Below are 24,588 nucleotides of genomic sequence, written 5' to 3'. Positions count from 1 at the left end.
GCAGCACTGTGTCTATGTCTTCCTTTTTTGGGGGAGGGGGGGGGCGTGATTTGTGTCGTGTTTACGCTGGTTCCCTGTCAGGTTATAATCGGTTAAATCGGAAGCGGTTAAAATTTAGTGAACCAGGTGTAGTCTTCTTTTTTTTCCTTGATTGTCTTCTTTTTCTCCATTGAGTGGCGGCATGCGTGAAGCCTGAAGGCTTCTTCTTTATTATGGATGAACGGTTGATCTAGTGAACGAAACAATAAGAAAGAAAGCTACGCGTAAGTGAACGAAGCAATGGCGGTACGTATGAATCGACAAGCCAGTGAAACAAATGAAGGGCGTCCCTTTTTATTGGCCTCCTGACAATTATCCTTGGAATTCTCAATCCAGAAATCCAACACTTATAGCTGTCGGGCACCCAAATGTCGTCGTCGACAAACCTCGGCAGTCTTGTCGATAGCGGCGGCTGTATGATATCGTGGGGCCTAAGCTCTGGCAATCTGTCTTCCAGAGACGACTACTATAGGCGCGTTGTCGGACACCTCAGTTAGGGCATTCGTTCCGTACGTTTCTTTTTGAAAGCTTCCCGTGGAACACTCCGCAAATGATTCTCCATGCTATAATCATCATCAATTCAGTCTCGGCGTGCTTAGTGGCTTGCGGTTTGGGTCAACGCTTCCTAGATGGCCGCTGACCTAATGACGTCATCCATGACGTCATCCGTGACGTCACGCTACCTTGCCCGACTGCCATGGAATCTAGTGGGGACGCTATCGAGTAGGCCGCGGCATAGTCTCTTAATAGCTACTATGGCCGTGGTGATTTTGACGTCACCGTTTTCGTCACGCCAGGCTTGCCAATGGAAATTTCGGTCCAAGTAGCACGGCGTCATAAAGCAGAGTGCACAAGTCTGTTATCTAAGGAGGCGTTGGCCGGGTTCACCGTGTCGGGTTATACGTCGAAGGTAGGGAACATTAGGAAGTAGCCATACGATGAAGCGCGAGAAAGCAGACGGGAAATTAATTTTAATTGAAAAGTAGAAATAATAAGGAAATGGAAAGTGAAAGTGGACGAAAAGACAATGTAGACTTGTAGCAGGTGGTAGCCGAACTAGCATCTTCCGCATTACGCGTGGGCTGTCCTCTGGGTCACTTTCTTGTGTTTTAAAGGGATAGCTTCAGAGGGCCCGTTACGCAGAAAGCACGGCGTCGCCGGCGTTGACCGTGAGCGAAAACTCTACCAATCACAGCGCTGCTCGCGGCGTGTTTCTACCAATCACACAACGGCACAAGCCACGTGCGCCGCTCGGGTCCTTGCAGCACCACCAGATGGCATTCGCCTCCGCGCATCCGCGGGAGCGGCGACGTCGGCCGTGCGGGGGAAGGAAAAAAAAAGAGCCAGAAAGCTCGCCTTCGTGCATAGCGTTCGCCGCAAGCGTTTCCCGGTAAACATTACGGTTGCATAAGCTGCAGTTGCCGGGAAGCGTGAGGAGAAGTCGGGGACCTTTTAATGGTATTGCGTGCTACTCTTAAACGCGAAGCTGAAGCGTCTCTCAAGTTTTTGTGTGTTAAGCCAGCGCCCCTCGCCTAGCTGAATACTTGGTCTGCCGGTCATCCCGATATTCTGGAGGAAGGGAGAGGGTTGTTCGAATACGCCCACTTCCTTCGCCGCTGCCCGAGACGCATTGATGAAATCCGGAATGGTACGCTACCCTAAAGTCCATAGACAAGCCTTTTAGAAAACAAAAATTCCGGCAGAAGCCATCTCACGACGACTGCAGACGGTAATGCGGTTAGCACTGAAGCAATGTAACGCCACAGGGCTGCCACCGCCGAAACGGCAGCAGAATTCCTCTCTCACCTTTCTCTTTCTACATGCTACGCCATCTAGCGGCACCGTCGCTAAGTCTTTTGCGTGGCCTCCAAGATAGCCCCGACGGCGCGCAGGTGCGTATTAAAGCCCTCCCCCCCCTCCATTCACGCGCCGCCGCCGCTTTTGCTGAATAGCGCCAACCCTTGATGTGCGCCGCTGTTCCCTGATTCGTCGGTCAAACCAGTTCCGCCTCCGCATTTTCCGCTTCCGGGGTTTGTTTTAGATGCGAAGCAGCTTATGGCAAGGGCTTTGGCCTTCCTTCCGTCCCGCGGCGTCCCACACCCCCACAGCGCATGCGTGTCCCCTCCCCCTCTCTCTCCTCTAGGAATCATCTACGGAGCAGTCCCCGCGTTTCACACTCCCACAGGGCATGCGCGACCCCTCCCCGTCTTCTCTCCTACGCTCCCCCCTTTCTCTCCTCTAGGAATCCGGAGCGGCGCGCACGACAGGTGGTGCGACAGCTGCATACTTCGCTGGGGGCGCCACGGTAGTTCCGCGGTATGAAAATGGAGCGCGCGCCTCGTTCTCTCTCCTGTGCAGCGCCGCGATGAGCGCTCGGGCCGCTGCCGCGAAAACCATATCCCCGCTGTTTCGCATCCACACATGGTTCCCTTTAGCGGGAGATGGAGTAATTTTTTCTGTTTCCGGGATTTCCGGTTCCTGAATTTTCGCTTGTTGCACGCTCGCACCTCTACGCAGCTGTGACGTCGCTTCCGCAGAAGCTGGGCTACGTAAGTTGCGCTTGACGCCGGAAACTGAGGGAGTGAGTGAGGGAGGAGCGCGGAGGAGGAGGGTAGGTTTGCGGTACTTAACGTGTTCGGCGAAAACATGTATGGAGGAGCTTTAGTGCGTTTGAGCCGTTCACTGCAGCGGGGCTTCTCTGTCGCAATTCCATATGGATACGCTGCGCCATCCCACGCCGCCGCCGCGAGATCCGCGTGTGACCTCAGAGATGCGTGACGCGCTGGTGTGGGCTAACACACACACACACCGGTGACACGCACTCAAAGGCCAAAGTTGGCGTGAAAGTGGTTCATTGAAGAGCGTCACGTACCCAGTGCATGCATTCGTGGCGCAGCTGACTAAAACCTCGGGCTGCTGTGCTGACATGGGTTAGATTCCGCCCAGCACAGTATAAATTTTAAAGATTTTCTTTTTTATTGAGGAGGCCGGCGAAAATGACTAGAAACCCAGATGGTCTCAGAACGAAAATTGCGTGAAGTACACCAGGAATGATGCTCACATAAAAAGCTGGCGGAAACGCACTTCACGAGTGCTATTCATCGCTTGTGACGACGCAATGGTCGAGATCAAACCAGTGTTAATTTTTCGCGGTTGCTAACAGCAAGAGTATGGCCAAACCACTTCCACACAGTTCCACACGCGCCCTACCTTATATTCGGAGTGAATATTTTACGTAATCGCTTCCGAGTTGACTTTGTAAAAAATCGAAGGCAACGCGCACTATAACGTACACACGAGAATATATGTAGCGAAATTTTGCTGCGCATCCAGACACCTTTAGGGATCCGCGTACTCACTGAACTCAGCCGGAGCGGCCGGTCGGTCAGCAGCTCGAGTTGGATCACTATGGCCACCTTGGCCGGCGCGCAGTACGCCGCGGACGAACCGGAAGCGGATGCGCCTACCCCCGCCAACTTCCGGTTCCTCCTGGCGTCGGCCGAGAGGTCGTGTGCCCACGTCCTGGCCAACCTGGTGATGCTGCTGCTCGTGCTGCCTGGAAGCTCGGAACCGCCTGCGCGTAGCGGGGATGCATATGCAATGTGGCCGATAAGCGTAAATTGAAACCCGAACAAACAAACAAACAAGCAAAAAAGTTCACCGACGCTTACGATACTCTCTAATGCGAAATTTGAGCGTACCTCTATACGTGTTTTCATTTCGTGGTATATTGGCTGGCGCGGACAATCTATCTCGTGCGGCACGTCGCAAACGGAGCGGTGTGGCGCGACTGCCTCGCTAATCGGGAGATCACGAGAAGCAGCGTGCGGGTGACGCGTGGGCGCGATTCACAGCCGCCGCCGCAGATAGACCTCCGCTCATGCAGCGCTTTGTACTCTGGCGCCACCTCGTAGCCATCGTCGCCGCAGAACCCGTCTTGCGCGGCACTACGCTTTTCTTCTCACGCTTTCGCCATACCCTACTCCTCCGCTTTCCGCCTGATGGTTCCGTTGCAGCCTCCTCTTCGCTCTCGCCGTCTTTCGTCGCCCGCTGCGCTCCGCGTTCGCTCTTTCATCATTCGCTGTGCTCGTTCGCTCGGTTAAGCCGAGGTCACTGACGCCGACACTCAACGCAGGAACAGGCCTCTAAGTGTTGCGCTTTAAAAAAAGTTCTGGCAGAGAAACCATCCATAATGATTGTAAAAAAAAACAGCGCTACAGCTTAATTTTTTAGATACGCTGGAATTATATTGAGTATTTTTGAACTACATATTATCTAAACCAAGCAAGGAGAAGCGCGCGTCACACATTCGGGATGACAGTGGCGTGATATACGCAGTGACTTCCGCCGAACTACGTGGCCGCAGATAACATTTTCTCCATAATCTACCCACTTTTTAATACACTGCTGTGCGTATGCACTGGTGTGAGGAAAACGAACAGTAATTGTCAAACTAACGTTGTCTAAAGTTTCACCTAGGGATGGTAATATCGATGAACGATTAATCGACTAAAAGTACGCCGCAACGATTAATCGTCATCGATGTCTACCTTTAATGTAATCGGTTTAATCGATTAAAGCAGTTCGATTAATCGTTTTCCGGACTGACTAAAGTGGCGTGAAAATTTTGAAATCGTACTATAGAAAGCGGAGTACGAGCAACGACAGCGCGGCTGCGAAGACAGAGAGCGACTGTCGACTGTTTTCCTGAGTCATGTCTAGCTGGCCAAGCGCTTCCCCGCTTTACGCACACGTCACACAGGCTACCTGGGGCCGGGGAGACGCCTCCCCCGTGGAGGAAGAAATAAACTAGGTGAGAGCATTACGTGAGGCAGCAAGTCTTGGCAAGCGAACTCACCGTCAAACCATTTCCTTTGCTTTTTACCTCACAGTATAGCGTCAGAACGTGACCCTGGGAGAGAATGTATTGACCGATAATGTTTGCTTCGTAGTAGTTTCAAATCGGTGCGCACCCGTTCAGCGGCGCTACTGCCCTGCGCCCGGCAGCATTAAACCTACCGCGCGCTCTGATGGGGCGATCACGTGTTGCGCCATTACTTCTTGATGTCAGTCGTGCTGCGACGCTCTCTTCTAATTTCTCCTTCCTCCATGCCCACCCTCCTCAGTAAGTGCCATTTTTAACATACAGGGTGTTCATTTTTAAGTTTTAAAGAATTTTTAGAAATCGCCCTTGGCAGGTAGCATAATTCTTAGCATTGAGCTAGGTTATTAGATAAGGCGGACATTAGCACAAGAAATCGAAACACATTCAACTAATTAACAAAAAATCACTAATTAACTTCTTAGTTAATTACTTTACGACACATCTAGCAATTTACGAATTGCAGCCGGTGAGCTTGTCAGTTCTATCCACGTGGAATGAACTTCCAGAATCAAACCAGTTTGGAGATATGCGCCATCAAACTCGCCGTAAAAATGCACTGTTCCACTTTTTTACCAAAATGCAATGAAGCACAAAAGGAACTGGAACGTCTATGTATTTCGTCCCACACTTTCAGAAATAATATCTCGAAACTGGTGTCTTCCTGGAAATTCATTTCAAGTACACTGTGTCTTGCAAACTCACCTGCTACAATTCGTAAAGTGCAATGTGTCCTAAAGTAATTAACTAAGAAGTTCATTAGTCAATTTTTGTTAATTGGTTGAATATGTCTTTCGATTTCTCGTGCTACTAATATCCGCTTCTTCGAATAACCCAGCTCAACGATAATAATTATGCTACCTGCCACAGGGGAATTTTTAAAATTCCGCAAAACTTAAATATTGTCACGCAGTAGTAGTGACGGTGAAGAAAACAGTCGCAAACTGTGAATGACGAAACGGATTTTTTATTTGGCGAACCTGTGCCCACAAAAGCAAGTTTCACCCGAAGCACAACGATAGCGGCGAACACAGTCGGCGATCGTCGAAATATGATCAGCGGCGAAACGCGTCGGCTTTTATACATGTGTTATCGAAGATTCCAGAGTAATCTCTGGTGCGCGCTTGTCTTCCAGAAAGTACTAGAGAATTCGCGTCGCTCATACAATCAAATTATATAAGCGTCCGTGACAATAGACAACGGATAGAAGCCTCGATAACGTTCGAGAAACTTCCGATACATGCAGGCGGTTCCTGCGCCGAGCGATAACGTTGAATATTTGTTAGCTGGTGAAAAGCGGTCACCAATGAAAGATAGACAAGTACACGTGTCAATATCAACACCTTGTATATTGCTTATTCCTTCACTAGTCACTAGTGGCAATTATAGTTGACCTCTAACAAATTAAATGTTATTCTTTATCAAATTTTATACGCTTGTATTTATTAGGCTGGTTCGACCTTGCAAAGGTTAAAATAGGTACTTACGTGAGTAAATAACTGTTTCAGTCTTTTTAAAGCGCCCGAAAAAAGTCGATTAATCGATTATACGCTAAACCGACGAACGATTAATCGTTAATCGATTAAAAAATTTAATCGACAATCCCTAGTTTCACTTTGGAATTGTAATAGCACCAAACGAGACCAATAAGAGTAGATGACAGGACAGGTGCCATTAAATAAAGCTGTTATGGCCGATTTACGCTCGAGCCGCCCAGCGTCGCAAGCCGCACCGCACGCGTGCGGCCGTGCTGAAAATTGCAAATGTCGAACACTTATGCACAAATTTCGGTTCACACTGTGTAAACTGAAATTCGTGCACAAGTGTTCGAGATGTTCAATTTTACACTGTGTAAACGAAAATTTGTGCACAAGTCTTCGACATGTGTAATTTTATACTGTGTAAACCGAAATTTGTGCACAATACAACGACATGTGGAATTTTACACTGTGTAAACCGCAATTTGTGCACAAGTCTTTGACATGTTCAATTTTATACTGTGTGAACCGAAATCTGTGCGCAAGTCTGCGACATGTGCAATTTTACACTGTGCAAACCGAAATTTATGCACAAGTCTTCGACATGTCCAATTTTGCACTGTGTAAACCGAAATTTGTGCACAAGTCTTCGACATGTGCAATTTTACACTGTGTAAACCAAAATCTGTTCGCAAGTCTGCGACATGTGCAATTTTACACTGTGCAAACCGAAATTTATGCACAAGTCTTCGACATGTCCAATTTTACAAAGTGTAAACCAAAATCTGTGCACAAGTCTTCCACATGTCGAATTTTACACTGTGTAAACCGCAATTTGTGCACAAGCCTTCGACATGTCGAATTTTACACTGTGTAAACGGCAATTTGTGCACAAGCCTTCGACATGTGCAATTTTACACTGTGCAAACCGAAATCTGTGCACAAGTCTTCGATATGTGCAATTTTACACTGTGTAAACGAAATTTGTGCACAAGTCTTTGACATGTTCAATTTTGCACTGTGTAAACCGAAATTTGTGCACAAGTCTTCGACATGTGCAATTTTACACTGTGTAAACCGAAATCTGTGCGCAAGTCTTCAACATGTGCAATTTTACACTGTGAAAACCGAAATTTGTGCACAAGTCTTCGACATGTCCAATTTTACACTGTGTGAACCGAAATCTGTGCACAAGTCTTCGACATGTGCAATTTTACAAAGTCTAAACCAAAATGTGTGCACAAGTCTTCGACATGTGCAAGTTTACACTGTGTGAACCGAAATCTGTGCACAAGTCTTCGACATGTGAAATTTTACAAAGTGTAAACCAAAATTTGTGCAGAAGTCTTCGACATGTGCAATTTTACACATTGTAAACCGAGATTTGTGCACAAGTCATCGACATGTGCAATTTTACACTGTGCAAACCGAAATTTGTGCACAAGTCTTCGACATGTGTAATTTTATACTGTGTCAACCGAAATTTGTGCACAAGACAACGGCATGTGGAACTTTACACTGTGTAAACCGAAATTTGTCCACAAGTCTTCGACATGTGCAATTTTACACATTGTAAACCGAGATTTGTGCACAAGTCATCGACATGTGCAATTTTACACTGTGTAAACCAAAATTTGTGCACAAGTGTTCGACATGTGCAATTTTACACTGTGTAAACTGAAATTTGTGCACAAGTCTTTGACATGTTCAATTTTATACTGTGTAAACCGAAATTTATGCACAAGTCTTTGACATGTGCAATTTTACACATTGTAAACCGAGATTTGTGCACAAGTCCTCGACATGTGCAATTTTATTTACACTGTGTAAACTAATATTTGTACACAAGTCTCTGCCATGTGCAATTTTACACTGTGTAAACCGAAATCTGTGTACAAGTCTTCGACATGTGAAATTTTACACTGTGTAAACCGCAATTTGTGCACAAGTCTTCGACATGTGCAATTTTACACTGTGTAAACCGAAATCTGTGCGCAAGTCTGCGACATGTGCAATTTTACACTGTGAAAACCGAAATGCAATTTTACACTGTGAAAACCGAAATCTTTGCACAAGTCTTCGACATGTCCAATTTTACACTGTGTGAACCAAAATCTGTGCACAAGTCTGTTCGACATGTGCAATTTTAAACTGTGTCAACCGAAATTTGTGCACAAGACAACGACATGTGCAATTTTACACTGTGTAAACCAATATTTGTACACAAGTGTCTGACATGTGCAATTTTACACTGTGTAAACCGAAATCTGTGCACAAGTCTTCGACATGTGGAATTTTACACTGTGTAAACCGCAATTTGTGCACAAGTCTTCGACATGTGCAATTTTACAAAGTGTAAACCAAAATGTGTGCAAAAATTTTCGACATGTGCAACTTTACACTGTGTGAACCGAAATCTGCTCACAAGTCTTCGACATGTAAAATTTTACAAAGTATAAGCCGAAATCTGTGCACAAGTCTGCGACATGCGCAATTTTACACTGTGCAAACCGAAATTTATGCACAAGTCTTCGACATGTCCAATTTTGCACTGTGTAAACCGAAATTTGTGCACAAGTCTTCGACATGTGCAATTTTACACTGTGTAAACCAAAATCTGTTCGCAAGTCTGCGACATGTGCAATTTTACACTGTGCAAACCGAAATTTATGCACAAGTCTTCGACATGTCCAATTTTACAAAGTGTAAACCAAAATCTGTGCACAAGTCTTCCACATGTCGAATTTTACACTGTGTAAACCGCAATTTGTGCACAAGCCTTCGACATGTCGAATTTTACACTGTGTAAACGGCAATTTGTGCACAAGCCTTCGACATGTGCAATTTTACACTGTGCAAACCGAAATCTGTGCACAAGTCTTCGATATGTGCAATTTTACACTGTGTAAACGAAATTTGTGCACAAGTTTTTGACATGTTCAATTTTGCACTGTGTAAACCGAAATTTGTGCACAAGTCTTCGACATGTGCAATTTTACACTGTGTAAACCGAAATCTGTGCGCAAGTCTTCAACATGTGCAATTTTACACTGTGAAAACCGAAATTTGTGCACAAGTCTTCGACATGTCCAATTTTACACTGTGTGAACCGAAATCTGTGCACAAGTCTTCGACATGTGCAATTTTACAAAGTCTAAACCAAAATGTGTGCACAAGTCTTCGACATGTGCAAGTTTACACTGTGTGAACCGAAATCTGTGCACAAGTCTTCGACATGTGAAATTTTACAAAGTGTAAACCAAAATTTGTGCAGAAGTCTTCGACATGTGCAATTTTACACATTGTAAACCGAGATTTGTGCACAAGTCATCGACATGTGCAATTTTACACTGTGCAAACCGAAATTTGTGCACAAGTCTTCGACATGTGTAATTTTATACTGTGTCAACCGAAATTTGTGCACAAGACAACGGCATGTGGAACTTTACACTGTGTAAACCGAAATTTGTCCACAAGTCTTCGACATGTGCAATTTTACACATTGTAAACCGAGATTTGTGCACAAGTCATCGACATGTGCAATTTTACACTGTGTAAACCAAAATTTGTGCACAAGTGTTCGACATGTGCAATTTTACACTGTGTAAACTGAAATTTGTGCACAAGTCTTTGACATGTTCAATTTTATACTGTGTAAACCGAAATTTATGCACAAGTCTTTGACATGTGCAATTTTACACATTGTAAACCGAGATTTGTGCACAAGTCCTCGACATGTGCAATTTTATTTACACTGTGTAAACTAATATTTGTACACAAGTCTCTGCCATGTGCAATTTTACACTGTGTAAACCGAAATCTGTGTACAAGTCTTCGACATGTGAAATTTTACACTGTGTAAACCGCAATTTGTGCACAAGTCTTCGACATGTGCAATTTTACACTGTGTAAACCGAAATCTGTGCGCAAGTCTGCGACATGTGCAATTTTACACTGTGAAAACCGAAATGCAATTTTACACTGTGAAAACCGAAATCTTTGCACAAGTCTTCGACATGTCCAATTTTACACTGTGTGAACCAAAATCTATGCACAAGTCTGTTCGACATGTGCAATTTTAAACTGTGTCAACCGAAATTTGTGCACAAGACAACGACATGTGCAATTTTACACTGTGTAAACCAATATTTGTACACAAGTGTCTGACATGTGCAATTTTACACTGTGTAAACCGAAATCTGTGCACAAGTCTTCGACATGTGGAATTTTACACTGTGTAAACCGCAATTTGTGCACAAGTCTTCGACATGTGCAATTTTACAAAGTGTAAACCAAAATGTGTGCAAAAATTTTCGACATGTGCAACTTTACACTGTGTGAACCGAAATCTGCTCACAAGTCTTCGACATGTAAAATTTTACAAAGTATAAGCCGAAATCTGTGCACAAGTCTGCGACATGCGCAATTTTACACTGTGTAAACCGAAGTCTGTGCACAAGTCTTCGACATGTGCAATTTTACACCGTAAACCGAAATCTGTGCACAAGTCTGTTCGACATGCGCAATTTTACACTGTGTAAGCCGAAATCTGTGCGCAAGTCTGCGACATGCGCAATTTTACACTGTGCAAACCAAAATTTGTGCACAAGTCTTCGACATGTGCAATTTTACACTGTGTGAACCGAAATCTGTGCACAAGTCTTCGACATGTGCAATTTTACGAAGTGTAAACCAAAATGTGTGCAGAAGTCTTCGACATGTGCAATTTTACACTGTGCAAGCCGAAATTTGTGCACAAGTCTTCGACATGTGCAATTTTACAAAGTGTGAACCGAAATCTGTGCACAAGTCTTCGACATGTGCAATTTTACACTGTGTGAACCAATATTTTACACAAGTCTTTGACATGTCCAATTTTACACTGTGTGAACCGAAATCTGTGCACAAGTCTGTTCGACATGTGCAATTGTACACTGTGTAAACCGAAATTTATGCACAAGTCTTTGACATGTGCAATTTTACACTGTGTAAACCGAAATCTGTGCGCAAGTCTGCCACATGCGCAATTTTACACTGTGCAAACCGTAATTTGTGCACAAGTCTACGACATGTGCAATTTTACACTGTGTAACCGGAAATCTGTGCGCAGGTCTTCGACATGTCCAATTTTACACTGTGTGAACCAAAATCTGTGCACAAGTCTATTCGACATGTGCAATTTTATACTGTGTCAACCGCAATTTGTGCACAAGACAACGACATGTGGAATTTTACGCTGTGTAAACCGCAATTTGTGCACAAGTCTTCGACATATGGAATTTTACACTGTGTAAACCGAAATTGGTGCGCAAGTGTTCGTTATGTGCAATTTTTCGACATGTGCAATTTTACACTGTGTAAACCGAAATCTGTGCGCAAGTCTGCGACATGCGCAATTTTACACTGTGCAAACCGAAATTTGTGCACAAGTCTTCGACATGTGCAATTTTACACTGTGTGAACCAAAATGTGTGCACAAGTCTTTGACATGTTCAATTTTACACTGTGTAAACCGAAATTTGTGCACAAGTCTTCGACATGTGCAATTTTACACTGTGTAAACCGAAATATGTGCGCAAGTGTGCGACATGTGCAATTTTACAAAGTGTAAACCAAAATGTGTGCACAAGTCTTCGGCATGTGCAATTTTACACAGTGTGAACCGAAATCTGTGCACAAGTCTTCGACATGTGCAATTTTACACTGTGTAAACCAATATTTGTACACAGGTGTCTGACATGTGCAATTTTACACTGTGTAAACCGAAATCTGTGCACAAGTCTTCGACATGTGGAATTTTACACTGTGTAAACCGCAATTTGTGCACAAGTCTTCGAGATGTGCAATTTTACACTGTGTAAACCGAAATCTGTGCGCAAGTCTGCGACATGTGTAATTTTAGACTGTGAAAACCGAAATCGGTGCACAAGTCTTCGACATGTCCAATTTTACACTGTGTGAACTGAAATTTGTGCACAAGTCTTTGACATGTTCAATTTTACACTGTGTAAACCGAAATTTGTGCACAAGTCTTCGACATATCCAATTTTACGCTGTGTGAACCGTAATCTGTGCATAAGTCTTCGACATGTGCAATTTTACAAAGTGTAAACCAAAATGTGTGCACAAATTTTCGACATGTGCAATTTTACACTGTGTGAACTGAAATCTGTTCACAAGTCTTCGACATGTAAAATTTTACAAAGTATGAACCAAAATTTGTGCACGTCTTCGACATGTGCAATTTTACACTGTGTAAACCGAAATTTGTGCACAAGTCTTCGACATGTGTAATTTTATACTGTGTCAACCGAAATTTGTGCACAAGACAACGACATGTAGAATTTTACACTGTGTAAACCGAAATTTGTGCACAAGTGTTCGACATGTGCAATTTTACACTGTGTAAACTGAAATTTGTGCACAAGTCTTTGACATGTTCAATTTTATACTGTGTAAACCGAAATTTATGCAAAAGTCTTCGACATGTGCAATTTTACACTGTGTAAACCGAAATCTGTGCGCAAGTCTGCGACATGTGCAATTTTACACTGTGAAAACCGAAATTTGTGCGCATGTCTTCGACATGTCCAATTTTACACTGTGTGAACCGAAATCTGTGCACAAGTTTTCGACATGTGCAATTTTACAAAGTGTAAACCAAAATGTGTGCACAAGTCTTCGACATGTGCAATTTTACAGAGTGTGAACTGAAATCTGTGCACAAGTCTTCGACATGTGCAATTTTACACTGTGTAAACCAATGTTTGTGCAGAAGTCTTCGACATGTGCAATTTTACACTGTGTAAACCGAAATCTGTGCAAAAGTCTTCGACATGTAGAGTTTTACACTGTGTAAACTGCAATTTGTGCACAAGTCTTTGACATGTTCAGTTTTACACTGTGCAAACCGAAATTTGTGCACAAGTCTTCGACAGGTGCAATTTTACACATTGCAAACCGAGATTTGTGCACAAGTCTTCGACATGTGCAATTTTATTTACTGTGTAAACTAATATTTGTACACAAGTCTCTGACATGTGCAATTTTACGCTGTGTAAACCGAAATCTGTGTACAAGTCTTCGATATGTGAAATTTTACACTGTGTAAACCGCAATTTGTGCACAAGTCTTCGACATGTGCAATTTTACACTGTGTAAACCGAAATCGGTGCGCAAGTCTGCGACATGTGCAATTTTACACTGTGAAAACCGAAATGCATTTTTACACTGTGAAAACCGAAATATGTGCACAAGTCTTCGACATGTCGAATTTTACACTGTGTGAACCGAAATCTGTGCACAAGTCTGTTTAACATGTGCAATTTTATATTGTGTCAACCAAAATTTGTGCACAAGACAACGACATGTGGAATCTTACACTGTGTAAACTGCAATTTGTGCACAAGTCTTCCACATGAAATTTTACACTGTGTAAACCGAAATCTGTGCACAAGTCTTCGACATGTGCAATTTTACGAAGTGTAAACCAACATGTGTGCAGAAGTCTTCGACATGTGCAATTTTACACTGTGCAAGCCGAAATTTGTGCACAAGTCTTCGACATGTGCAATTTTACAAAGTGTGAACCGAAATCTGTGCACAAGTCTTCGACATGTGCAATTTTACACTGTGTAAACCGAAATCTGGGTGCAAGTCTGCGACATGTGCAATTTTACACTGTGTGAACCAATATTTGTACACAAGTCTTTGACATGTCCAATTTTACACTGTGTGAACCGAAATCTGTGCACAAGTCTGTTCGACATGTGCAATTGTACACTGTGTAAACCGAAATTTATGCACAAGTCTTCGACATGTGCAATTTTACACTGTGTAAACCGAAATCTGTGCGCAAGTCTGCGACATGCGCAATTTTACACTGTGCAAACCGTAATTTGTGCACAAGTCTTCGACATGTGCAATTTTACACTGTGTAAACCGAAATTTGTGCACAAGTCTTCGACATGTGCAATTTTACACTGTGTGAACCGAAATCTGTGCACAAGTCTGTTCGACATGTGCAATTTTACACTGTGTAAACCGAAATCTGTGCACAAGACTTCGACATGTGCAATTTTACACTGTGTGAACCGAAATCTGTGCACAAGTGTTCGACATGTGGAATTTTACACTGTGTAAACCGCAATTTGTGCACAAGTCTTCGACATGTGAAATTTTACACTGTGTAACCGGAAATCTGTGCGCAAGTCTTCGACATGTCCAATTTTACGCTGTGTGAACCGTAATCTGTGCATAAGTCTTCGACATGTGCAATTTTACAAAGTGTAAACCAAAATGTGTGCACAAATTTTCGACATGTGCAATTTTACACTGTGTGAACTGAAATCTGTTCACAAGTCTTCGACATGTAAAATTTTACAAAGTATAAACCAAAATTTGTGCACGTCTTCGACATGTGCAATTTTACACTGTGTAAACCGAAATTTGTGCACAAGTCTTCGACATGTGTAATTTTATACTGTGTCAACCGAAATTTGTGCACAAGTCTTCGACATGTGCAATTTTACACTGTGTAAACCGAAATTTGTGCACAAGTGTTCGACATGTGCAATTTTACACTGTGTAAACTGAAATTTGTGCACAAGTCTTTGACATGTTCAATTTTATACTGTGTAAACCGAAATTTATGCAAAAGTCTTCGACATGTGCAATTTTACACTGTGTAAACCGAAATATGTGCGCAAGTCTGCGACATGTGCAATTTTACACTGTGAAAACCGAAATTTGTGCGCATGTCTTCGACATGTCCAATTTTACACTGTGTGAACCGAAATCTGTGCACAAGTTTTCGACATGTGCAATTTTACAAAGTGTAAACCAAAATGTGTGCACAAGTCTTCGACATGTGCAATTTTACAGAGTGTGAACTGAAATCTGTACACAAGTCTTCGACATGTGCAATTTTACACTGTGTAAACAAATGTTTGTGCAGAAGTCTTCGACATGTGCAATTTTACACTGTGTAAACCGAAATCTGTGCAAAAGTCTTCGACATGTAGAGTTTTACACTGTGTAAACTGCAATTTGTGCACAAGTCTTTGACATGTTCAGTTTTACACTGTGCAAACCGAAATTTGTGCACAAGTCTTCGACATGTGCAATTTTACACATTGTAAACCGAGATTTGTGCACAAGTCTTCGACATGTGCAATTTTATTTACTGTGTAAACTAATATTTGTACACAAGTCTCTGACATGTGCAATTTTACGCTGTGTAAACCGAAATCTGTGTACAAGTCTTCGATATGTGAAATTTTACACTGTGTAAACCGCAATTTGTGCACAAGTCTTCGACATGTGCAATTTTACACTGTGTAAACCGAAATCGGTGCGCAAGTCTGCGACATGTGCAATTTTACACTGTGAAAACCGAAATGCAATTTTACACTGTGAAAACCGAAATGTGTGCACAAGTCTTCGACATGTCGAATTTTACACTGTGTGAACCGAAATCTGTGCACAAGTCTGTTCAACATGTGCAATTTTATACTGTGTCAACCAAAATTTGTGCACAAGACAACGACATGTGGAATCTTACACTGTGTAAACTGCAATTTGTGCACAAGTCTTCCACATGAAATTTTACACTGTGTAAACCGAAATCTGTGCACAAGTCTTCGACATGTGCAATTTTACGAAGTGTAAACCAACATGTGTGCAGAAGTCTTCGACATGTGCAATTTTACACTGTGCAAGCCGAAATTTGTGCACAAGTCTTCGACATGTGCAATTTTACAAAGTGTGAACCGAAATCTGTGCACAAGTCTTCGACATGTGCAACTTTACACTGTGTAAACCGAAATCTGGGTGCAAGTCTGCGACATGTGCAATTTTACACTGTGTGAACCAATATTTGTACACAAGTCTTTGACATGTCCAATTTTACACTGTGTGAACCGAAATCTGTGCACAAGTCTGTTCGACATGTGCAATTTTACACTGTGTAAACCGAAATTTATGCACAAGTCTTCGACATGTGCAATTTTACACTGTGTAAACCGAAATCTGTGCGCAAGTCTGCGACATGCGCAATTTTACACTGTGCAAACCGTAATTTGTGCACAAGTCTTCGACATGTGCAATTTTACACTGTGTAAACCGAAATTTGTGCACAAGTCTTCGACATGTGCAATTTTACACTGTGTGAACCGAAATCTGTGCACAAGTCTGTTCGACATGTGCAATTTTACACTGTGTAAACCGAAATCTGTGCACAAGACTTCGACATGTGCAATTTTACATTGTGTGAACCGAAATCTGTGCACAAGTGTTCGACATGTGGAATTTTACACTGTGTAAACCGCAATTTGTGCACAAGTCTTCGACATGTGAAATTTTACACTGTGTAAACCGAAATTTGTGCACAAGTCTTCGACATGTGCAATTTTACACTGTGTGAACCAATATTTGTACACAAGTCTTCGACATGTGCAATTTTACACTGTGCGAACCGAAATCTGTGCACAAGTCTGTTCGACATGTGCAATTTTACACTGTGTGAACCGAAATCTGTGCACAAATGTTCGACATGTGGAATTTTACACTGTGTAAACCGCAATTTGTGCACAAGTCTTCGACATGTGAAATTTTACACTGTGTAAACCGCAATTTGTGCACAAGTCTTCGACATGTGCAATTTTACACTGTGTGAACCAATATTTGTACACAAGTCCCTGACATGTGCAATTTTACACTGTGTAAACCGAAATCTGTGCACAAGTCTTCGACATGTGGAATTTTACACTGTGTAAACCACAATTTGTGCACAAATCTTCGACATGTGCAATTTTACACTGTGTAAACCGAAATCTGTGCGAAAGTCTGCGACATGTGCAATGTTACACTGTGCAAACCGAAATTTGTGCACAAGTCTTCGACATGTGCAGTTTTACACTGTGTAAACTAATATTTGTACACAAGTCTCTGACATGTACAATTTTACACTGTGTAAACCGAAATCTGTGCACAAGTCTTCGACATGTGCAATTTTACACTGTGCAAACCGAAATTTGTGCACGTCTTCGACATGTGCAATTTTACACTGTGTAAAGCGAAATTTCTCTACAAGTCTTCGACATGTTCAGTTTTACACTGTGTAAACCGAAACCTGTGCACAAGTCTTCGACATGTTTAATCTTACACTGTGTAAATCAAAATCTGTGCACAAGTCTGCGACATGTGCAATTTTACACTGTTTAACCCGAAATCTGTGCACAAGTCTTCGACATGTGGAATTTTACACGATGTAAACCGCAATTTGTGCACAAGTCTTCGACATGTGGAATTTTACACTGTGTAAACCGAAATTTGTGCACTAGTCTTCGACATGTGCAATTTACACTGTGTAAAGCGAAATTTGTGCACAAGTCTTCGACATGTGCAAATTTACACTGTGTAAACCGAAATCTGTGCACAAGTCTTCGACATGTGGAATTTTACACTGTGCAAACCGCAATTGGTGCACAAGTCTTCGACATGTGTAGTTTTAAACTGTGTAAACGAAAATTTGTGCACAAGTCGTCGACATGTGCAATTTTACACTGTGTAAACCGAAATCTGTGCGCAAGTGTGCGACATGTGCATTTTTACACTGTGGAAACCGAAATTTGTACACAAGTCTTCGACATGTGCAATTTTACACTGTGTAAACTGAAATTTGTGCACAAGTCTTTGACATGTGCAATTTTACACTGCGTAAACCGAAATTTGTGCACAAGTCTTCGACATGTTTAATTTTACACTGTGTAAACGGAAATCTGTGCGCAAGTCTGCGACATGTGCAATTTTACACTGTGAAAACCGAAATTTGTGCGCATGTCTTCGACATGTCCAATTTTACACTGTGTGAACCGAAATCTGTGCACAAGTTTTCGACATGTGCAATTTTACAAAGTGTAAACCAAAATGTGTGCACAAGTCTTCGACATGTGCAATTTTACAGAGTGTGAACTGAAATCTGTACACAAGTCTTCGACATGTGCAATTTTACACTGTGTAAACCAATGTTTGTGCAGAAGTCTTCGACATGTGCAATTTTACACGGTGTAAACCGAAATCTGTGCAAAAGTCTTCGACATGTAGAGTTTTACACTGTGTAAACTGCAATTTGTGCACAAGTCTTTGACATGTTCAGTTTTACACTGTGCAAACCGAAATTTGTGCACAAGTCTTCGACATGTGCAATTTTACACATTGTAAACCGAGATTTGTGCACAAGTCTTCGACATGTGCAATTTTATTTACTGTGTAAACTAATATTTGTACACAAGTCTCTGACATGTGCAATTTTACGCTGTGTAAACCGAAATCTGTGTACAAGTCTTCGATATGTGAAATTTTACACTGTGTAAACCGCAATTTGTGCACAAGTCTTCGACATGTGCAATTTTACACTGTGTAAACCGAAATCGGTGCGCAAGTCTGCGACATGTGCAATTTTACACTGTGAAAACCGAAATGCAATTTTACACTGTGAAAACCGAAATGTGTGCACAAGTCTTCGACATGTCGAATTTTACACTGTGCAAACCGAAATTTGTGCACGTCTTCGACATGTGCAATTTTACACTGTGTAAAGCGAAATTTCTCTACAAGTCTTCGACATGTTCAGTTTTACACTGTGTAAACCGAAACCTGTGCACAAGTCTTCGACATGTTTAATCTTACACTGTGTAAATCAAAATCTGTGCACAAGTCTGCGACATGTGCAATTTTACACTGTTTAACCCGAAATCTGTGCACAAGTCTTCGACATGTGGAATTTTACACGATGTAAACCGCAATTTGTGCACAAGTCTTCGACATGTGGAATTTTACACTGTGTAAACCGAAATTTGTGCACTAGTCTTCGACATGTGCAATTTACACTGTGTAAAGCGAAATTTGTGCACAAGTCTTCGACATGTGCAAATTTACACTGTGTAAACCGAAATCTGTGCACAAGTCTTCGACATGTGGAATTTTACACTGTGCAAACCGCAATTGGTGCACAAGTCTTCGACATGTGTAGTTTTAAACTGTGTAAACGAAAATTTGTGCACAAGTCGTCGACATGTGCAATTTTACACTGTGTAAACCGAAATCTGTGCGCAAGTGTGCGACATGTGCATTTTTACACTGTGGAAACCGAAATTTGTACACAAGTCTTCGACATGTGCAATTTTACACTGTGTAAACTGAAATTTGTGCACAAGTCTTTGACATGTGCAATTTTACACTGCGTAAACCGAAATTTGTGCACAAGTCTTCGACATGTTTAATTTTACACTGTGTAAACGGAAATTTGTGCACAAGTCTTCGACATGTGCAATTTGACACTGTGAAAACCGAAAATTGTGCACAAGTGTTCGACATGTGCAATTTTTCGCATGACCTCACGCGTGCGTTGCAGCTTGCGACGCTGGGCGGCTCGAGCGTAAATCGCCCTTTACGCTTTATTTAGTGGCACCTGTCTTGTCGTGATACTCGTATTTGTCGTGTTGTTTCACGGGTATTAACGCGACAGCGTTTAGGGCTGCGTATCGCAGATAATCCGGCTTCGGCAACCGGCGCGTGAGCGCAGGTGGCAGAGAAAATAATCCAATCACATCGACCGCGCAGGCCCTCCACGTGGTGCAAGGTTCTGGTGAACAAGAATTGAATTTCTCAGTGAAATCCGTCAGAAAAATGGTAAAGTACGACTTTACCATTTGGCGTCGGATTCGCCGTCGGATTGTAATTTGAATGTACGAGAAAATCCAATTCTGATATGAGGAAACTCAAGCATTTCTACCAGACCTGCGCGCGGCGGGGCAATAGCAAACAATTGATAAACTAAAATGTCACAGTTTCGCCCTAAGGGCGAAGCAATGAATGCGATAGCAACACAGCAATGTCATACGAAGTAAGGTGAGCGGCTTTGGTAGCAACAACACGCAGAACTGTTGTCGACGCCATCGGCGTTTTGCCCGCGTTAGCTCAAAATGCGTGCGGCGTTGGTGACTGTTGCTGGAGCCTCTGATATAAATAGGCACTTGGTGCCGCAGCTAAACGTCGCCTCCCTTCCCTCCCCCTCCCCCACGGCCTCTCGCGCGTCCGAAGAAGGCGCGTTTGCTCTACATATATGGTGATTGTAAAGGAGAAAAGAGACGCCTACTTCTGCAGCCCTTAAGCGAGCACGGCGCAGAACGCGCGTTTGTTCTCCGCCGTGCGTTCACTCCCCGTGAAAGACGCGCCCCTCGCGCCCTTTCACTCGCACATACAGCGTTCGGCGCGCGGCGACGATTTCATCTCCAAATGACGTCATACGGAACCTCACGGCGACGGCGACGGCGACGCCGACGGCAGAAATCTGCTTTTGAGTGTCCATATAATTGCTATCGCAATAATAAAAAAAGGTGCTAGGGCCTTCACATTTTAATATAAGACCACTTATGCATTTCACTTTAAAAGTGAAGCCGACTTTAAGGGGATCCGTGTAAACTTGGTCTTTGTAAGCTGGCTTTCCCACGTTCAGTGTTGCAGTGAATGAAGCCTACTTGCCGTATGTAAACCGTGCGATGCGAACGGGTCCCGATAACGCTATTGCGTTCTACTCTTAAAGGCGAAGCTTAAGCGTCCTCCAAGTTTTTCTACCAAGATGAACCTGTACCAACTAGGCCAACAACAAGTCCTACTCAAACTTATCTAAAGTTTCACTGGGCGCTGACTATGAGGCCGATGTTCTCCTGTGTTGCATCTCGTGCACCATGCGACGCCTGAAACGCCACTGATGGCACTCATCACGTGAACATTGCGAGGCGCCTGGTAGCATGCCAGGGCGCTGTTTCTTCTGCCACATAGTAGTCGCCTTGTGTGCTGCGTCACGCCAACACGTCACAACCGCGTGTAGGTAAAACACTGTACGGCGAGTTAGAGCGCAACACCAAACCTTGTTATCCCTGTCACTGCTACGTCTCTACTGGTGAAACTACCAAATTTTCATTCCTCCACGACCCTATTCTGCATGTAGCTTCGGGATATATGGTACATTCAAGAGGATCAATTACCGAATTTCCAGGCTTCTACGTAAGAAAACGAAATCGCAGTTTCGTCCGAAAAACTAAACGCAATTGACAACGATATCAGCGTATTAGAATATTGCTCAAATTAAGGCTTGTAGTTTTGTGGGCTGTAAAAATTACAGTAATCATTCGCTCACTAACCAACCAAGCGTGGTGTCAATTATGTGCCCAAAGACACATATCAAGAGAGTTCACTCGATGACCGCGGGCACTCGCGCGGTCACGACGATTGCGTGCCAAAGCGACTGTTCCATGTTGCCACTCCCTTTACCATTTCAGCTGCGCCATGCCTTCGAATATTACGTGGCCTCCCACACTGAGTGCGCGAGAATACAACGCACATAAAGGCACTATAGCCGTGATGCTATACAGTGGCTTCAATGCACTATAGTCGGCTTCCCAAGCGTCCTGCCCAGCCGCCATCTTGTTTGGACAGGAAAGTAGCCTGCATCGTTTTATTGTATGCACACTCCAAAGCGGATTTCTGCCGTCGGTGTTGCCGTCGCCGTGAGGTTCCGTATGACGTCAATGGCGATGAAATCGTCGCCGCACTCCGGACGCTGTATGTGCGAGTGAAAGGGCGCGAGGGACGCGCGCTTTCACGGGGAGCGAACGCACGTCGGAGAGCAAACGCGCGTTCTGCGCTGTGCTATCTGAAGGGCTAAAGAATTAAGCGTCTCTTTCCTCCTTTACAATCACCATATATATAGAACAAACGCGACTTCTTCCGTAGCGCGGAAGGCCCTGGGGGGACGGGAAGGCGGGAGGGGAGGTGACATTTAGCTGTGGTACCAAATGTGTATTTATATAAAAACGTTGCGAGGCGAGAAGGTGGTAAAGGCTTCGGACGCTGCTTGACGAGTGTCCCGTTCTGATCTCGTCGAAAACCACCGAGCCGCCCCCAGAGGCACCGGCAACAATCACCAACGGCGCGCGCGTTCGGATCGAACGCGGGCAAAACGCCGACGGCGTCGACAACAGTTCTGCGCGTTGCTTGTGCTGCTGCATGTCCGAGTTTATACAGCTGATAAAACTACTATCCTTACTCCGTATAGCTCTCTCCTAATTTGCTATCACAAGTGATGCTTTGCCTTTCGGGTGAAACTGCGACAAATTTTTTGACTTCGATGCTGTCTTCGCGAAGCTGCCTGCTTTGATGTCTTCGTGAGAAATGGAACGAGACTTAAGATGGGCGCTGTCCGCTTAGCCGTCTACGGCGAGTATTGGAACACAGCCAGGATCAGCACGGCGGCAGCGGCGACTGCGCGAACGCTTCCCGAGCGTCCGTATAATTGCTGTCACGGTGACTTTCCAGCATGCTTCGCGTGGCTGCATGCAGTGTAACGTGCTATATACACGCACCCATTGAGGGAGAGGCCTCGCCTGCACTCCTGGGCACCGCCAGGTCCAGGTAGCTGAGCGTGCTCTTGACGACCTGCGGCTTTCGTCCGGGTGTACACACTCCGACCGGGCTGGACGCGTAGTCGATGGGCGAGCAGGCTCCGCTGGCGCTCGTCGAGTAGCTGGCGCGAGGCATGGTGGCCTTCAAAGCCGTGCACGCTACACTGGGCATGCCTGCGCTGACGCGGAGATGTCGCGGCGATGCTTTCAAAGGGACACACTATACTCGGAGAAAGAAACCGTAAATCGCGGGAAAAGGTTGTTGCAAGCGCTAAAGGATGAGACAGACTTTAGAAATATCGACAAACAAAAATATCCTGGCGCCGGAAGGAGATATGAAACATTAAATTCCGCCGTGCTTTGAGCTTACTGGAGGACCTCGGTCGCGACGACGACGGCGGGAGCGGCGGCGGCAGTTGGCGCTGCTGCTGCGCGATGAGTCTCTTGAGCGAGGCCTCGAACATCTCCCTCTCGTACGTCTTCGCAACGCTCTGGGGCGCTGCGTCCGCACGAGACGACGAGCTTGCCGGCATACCCGATGGTCCTGGGGTTGAGTTCCGCGCCGAAGAGCTGCGGACTCCGGTCACCGAGGGCGCCGTCAAAGCATGCGGTAGCTGCTTGCCTCCGCAAACGGCTTTCGCGAGCGTCGGCACGGCCGCCGAGGAGGAGGCGGACGCCTTCGCGGACGGTGGATCGGAGGAGGCCATGGGCTTTGGCGGAGAGGCAGACTTCCTGGATCTTCAAGGCAGAGGTATATGGGGAAGATGGAGACGTGTTGAACAGGTATCGCAAAGACTCATGTAAGGGCCGCACTTTTTTTCCACAATTTTGACGAGTTGCGGCCCTTACACAGGACCGAACCTTTTGGTCAAAATGGTGCCGGCGCAGCCGGCGACTACTCCACACCCCAGATCGTGTGCACTCCCCGGCTCTCACCATCTAGTTGCGGCACGCGGAAGTATGCAGCGCGCGCAGCATGGGGACACCGAACGCGATTGCTTCTCCATTGTAAACACTTTTTTTTTACAAATCTTGGGCTGCCATGTTGGGGGTGCGGCCCTTACACGGGTGAGGCCCTTACACGAGTCTATACGGTAGCTCACGCAGATGACAGCACTCGTCTTATAAATCGGCTTCTATGTAACCTCACCCGTACTAACAGATGGGCCGGTGGCCAGCTCTATTCTCTACAAAATTACGCAGAAAAAAAACGACATTCTTAAGCATCCTGAGTACAATAGATATGCATATTCAAGCGCATAATTCCTTTATTAAAACGAAACTTCTTATGACGTGTTTCCCGAAGTTTGGCACGTCTGCTCGGTCAATTCCTCGCCGGGTAAACCGGGCTGATGTCGGAGGCAGTGTGGTAGAATCTTTCCGCGCATTGCCCTCCTGCCGGACAGGCACATAATCGATATATGCTGGAGAACGCTGCGCAGAACATTACTTTTAATTAACCGCTCCACGAAAGCTTCGCTAGCGCCCTCTCACATTCACACTCATAGTTGCGGACATGAACTATCACTGAATCACACTCACGCTTCTGAAATGAATCTGAAAGAGCCGCAGCAGTGCTTTGAAGGAATGACCAAATATAGGCAAGGGATAGGACACTCATGATTACGTGCGCCTGCATGTGCCTGTAAGAAGTAAACTTATACGAGGAAGAAATCTCAGCCCATTGGCATTGTTTCGGCAAGAAGACACTTTTCTTCCAAGC

The 24,588-nt window shown here is 44.4% G+C and overlaps 1 protein-coding gene across 1 annotated transcript in view; it reads right to left on the bottom strand.

Moving 5' to 3' along the window:
- Positions 1–23,139, bottom strand: part of LOC125945552 (uncharacterized) — a 96,207-nt gene extending 73,068 nt beyond the window's left edge. Inside the window, exons 1-2 of the mRNA XM_049667481.1 lie at positions 22,827–23,139; positions 3,399–3,613 (exon numbers count right to left, since the gene is read on the bottom strand). Coding sequence (XP_049523438.1) covers positions 3,399–3,613; positions 22,827–23,037 — 426 coding nt within the window. The 5' untranslated portion in view covers positions 23,038–23,139. The remainder of the gene's footprint in view (positions 1–3,398; positions 3,614–22,826) is intronic.
- Positions 23,140–24,588: the final 1,449 nt, after the last annotated feature.

The sequence above is a fragment of the Dermacentor silvarum genome, chromosome 5 (genome assembly GCF_013339745.2).
Source record: "Dermacentor silvarum isolate Dsil-2018 chromosome 5, BIME_Dsil_1.4, whole genome shotgun sequence".
NCBI classification, from domain to species: Eukaryota; Metazoa; Arthropoda; class Arachnida; order Ixodida; family Ixodidae; genus Dermacentor; species Dermacentor silvarum.
Note: the sequence above shows the minus strand (reverse complement) of the source record. Positions and strands in the feature narration are given on the sequence as shown.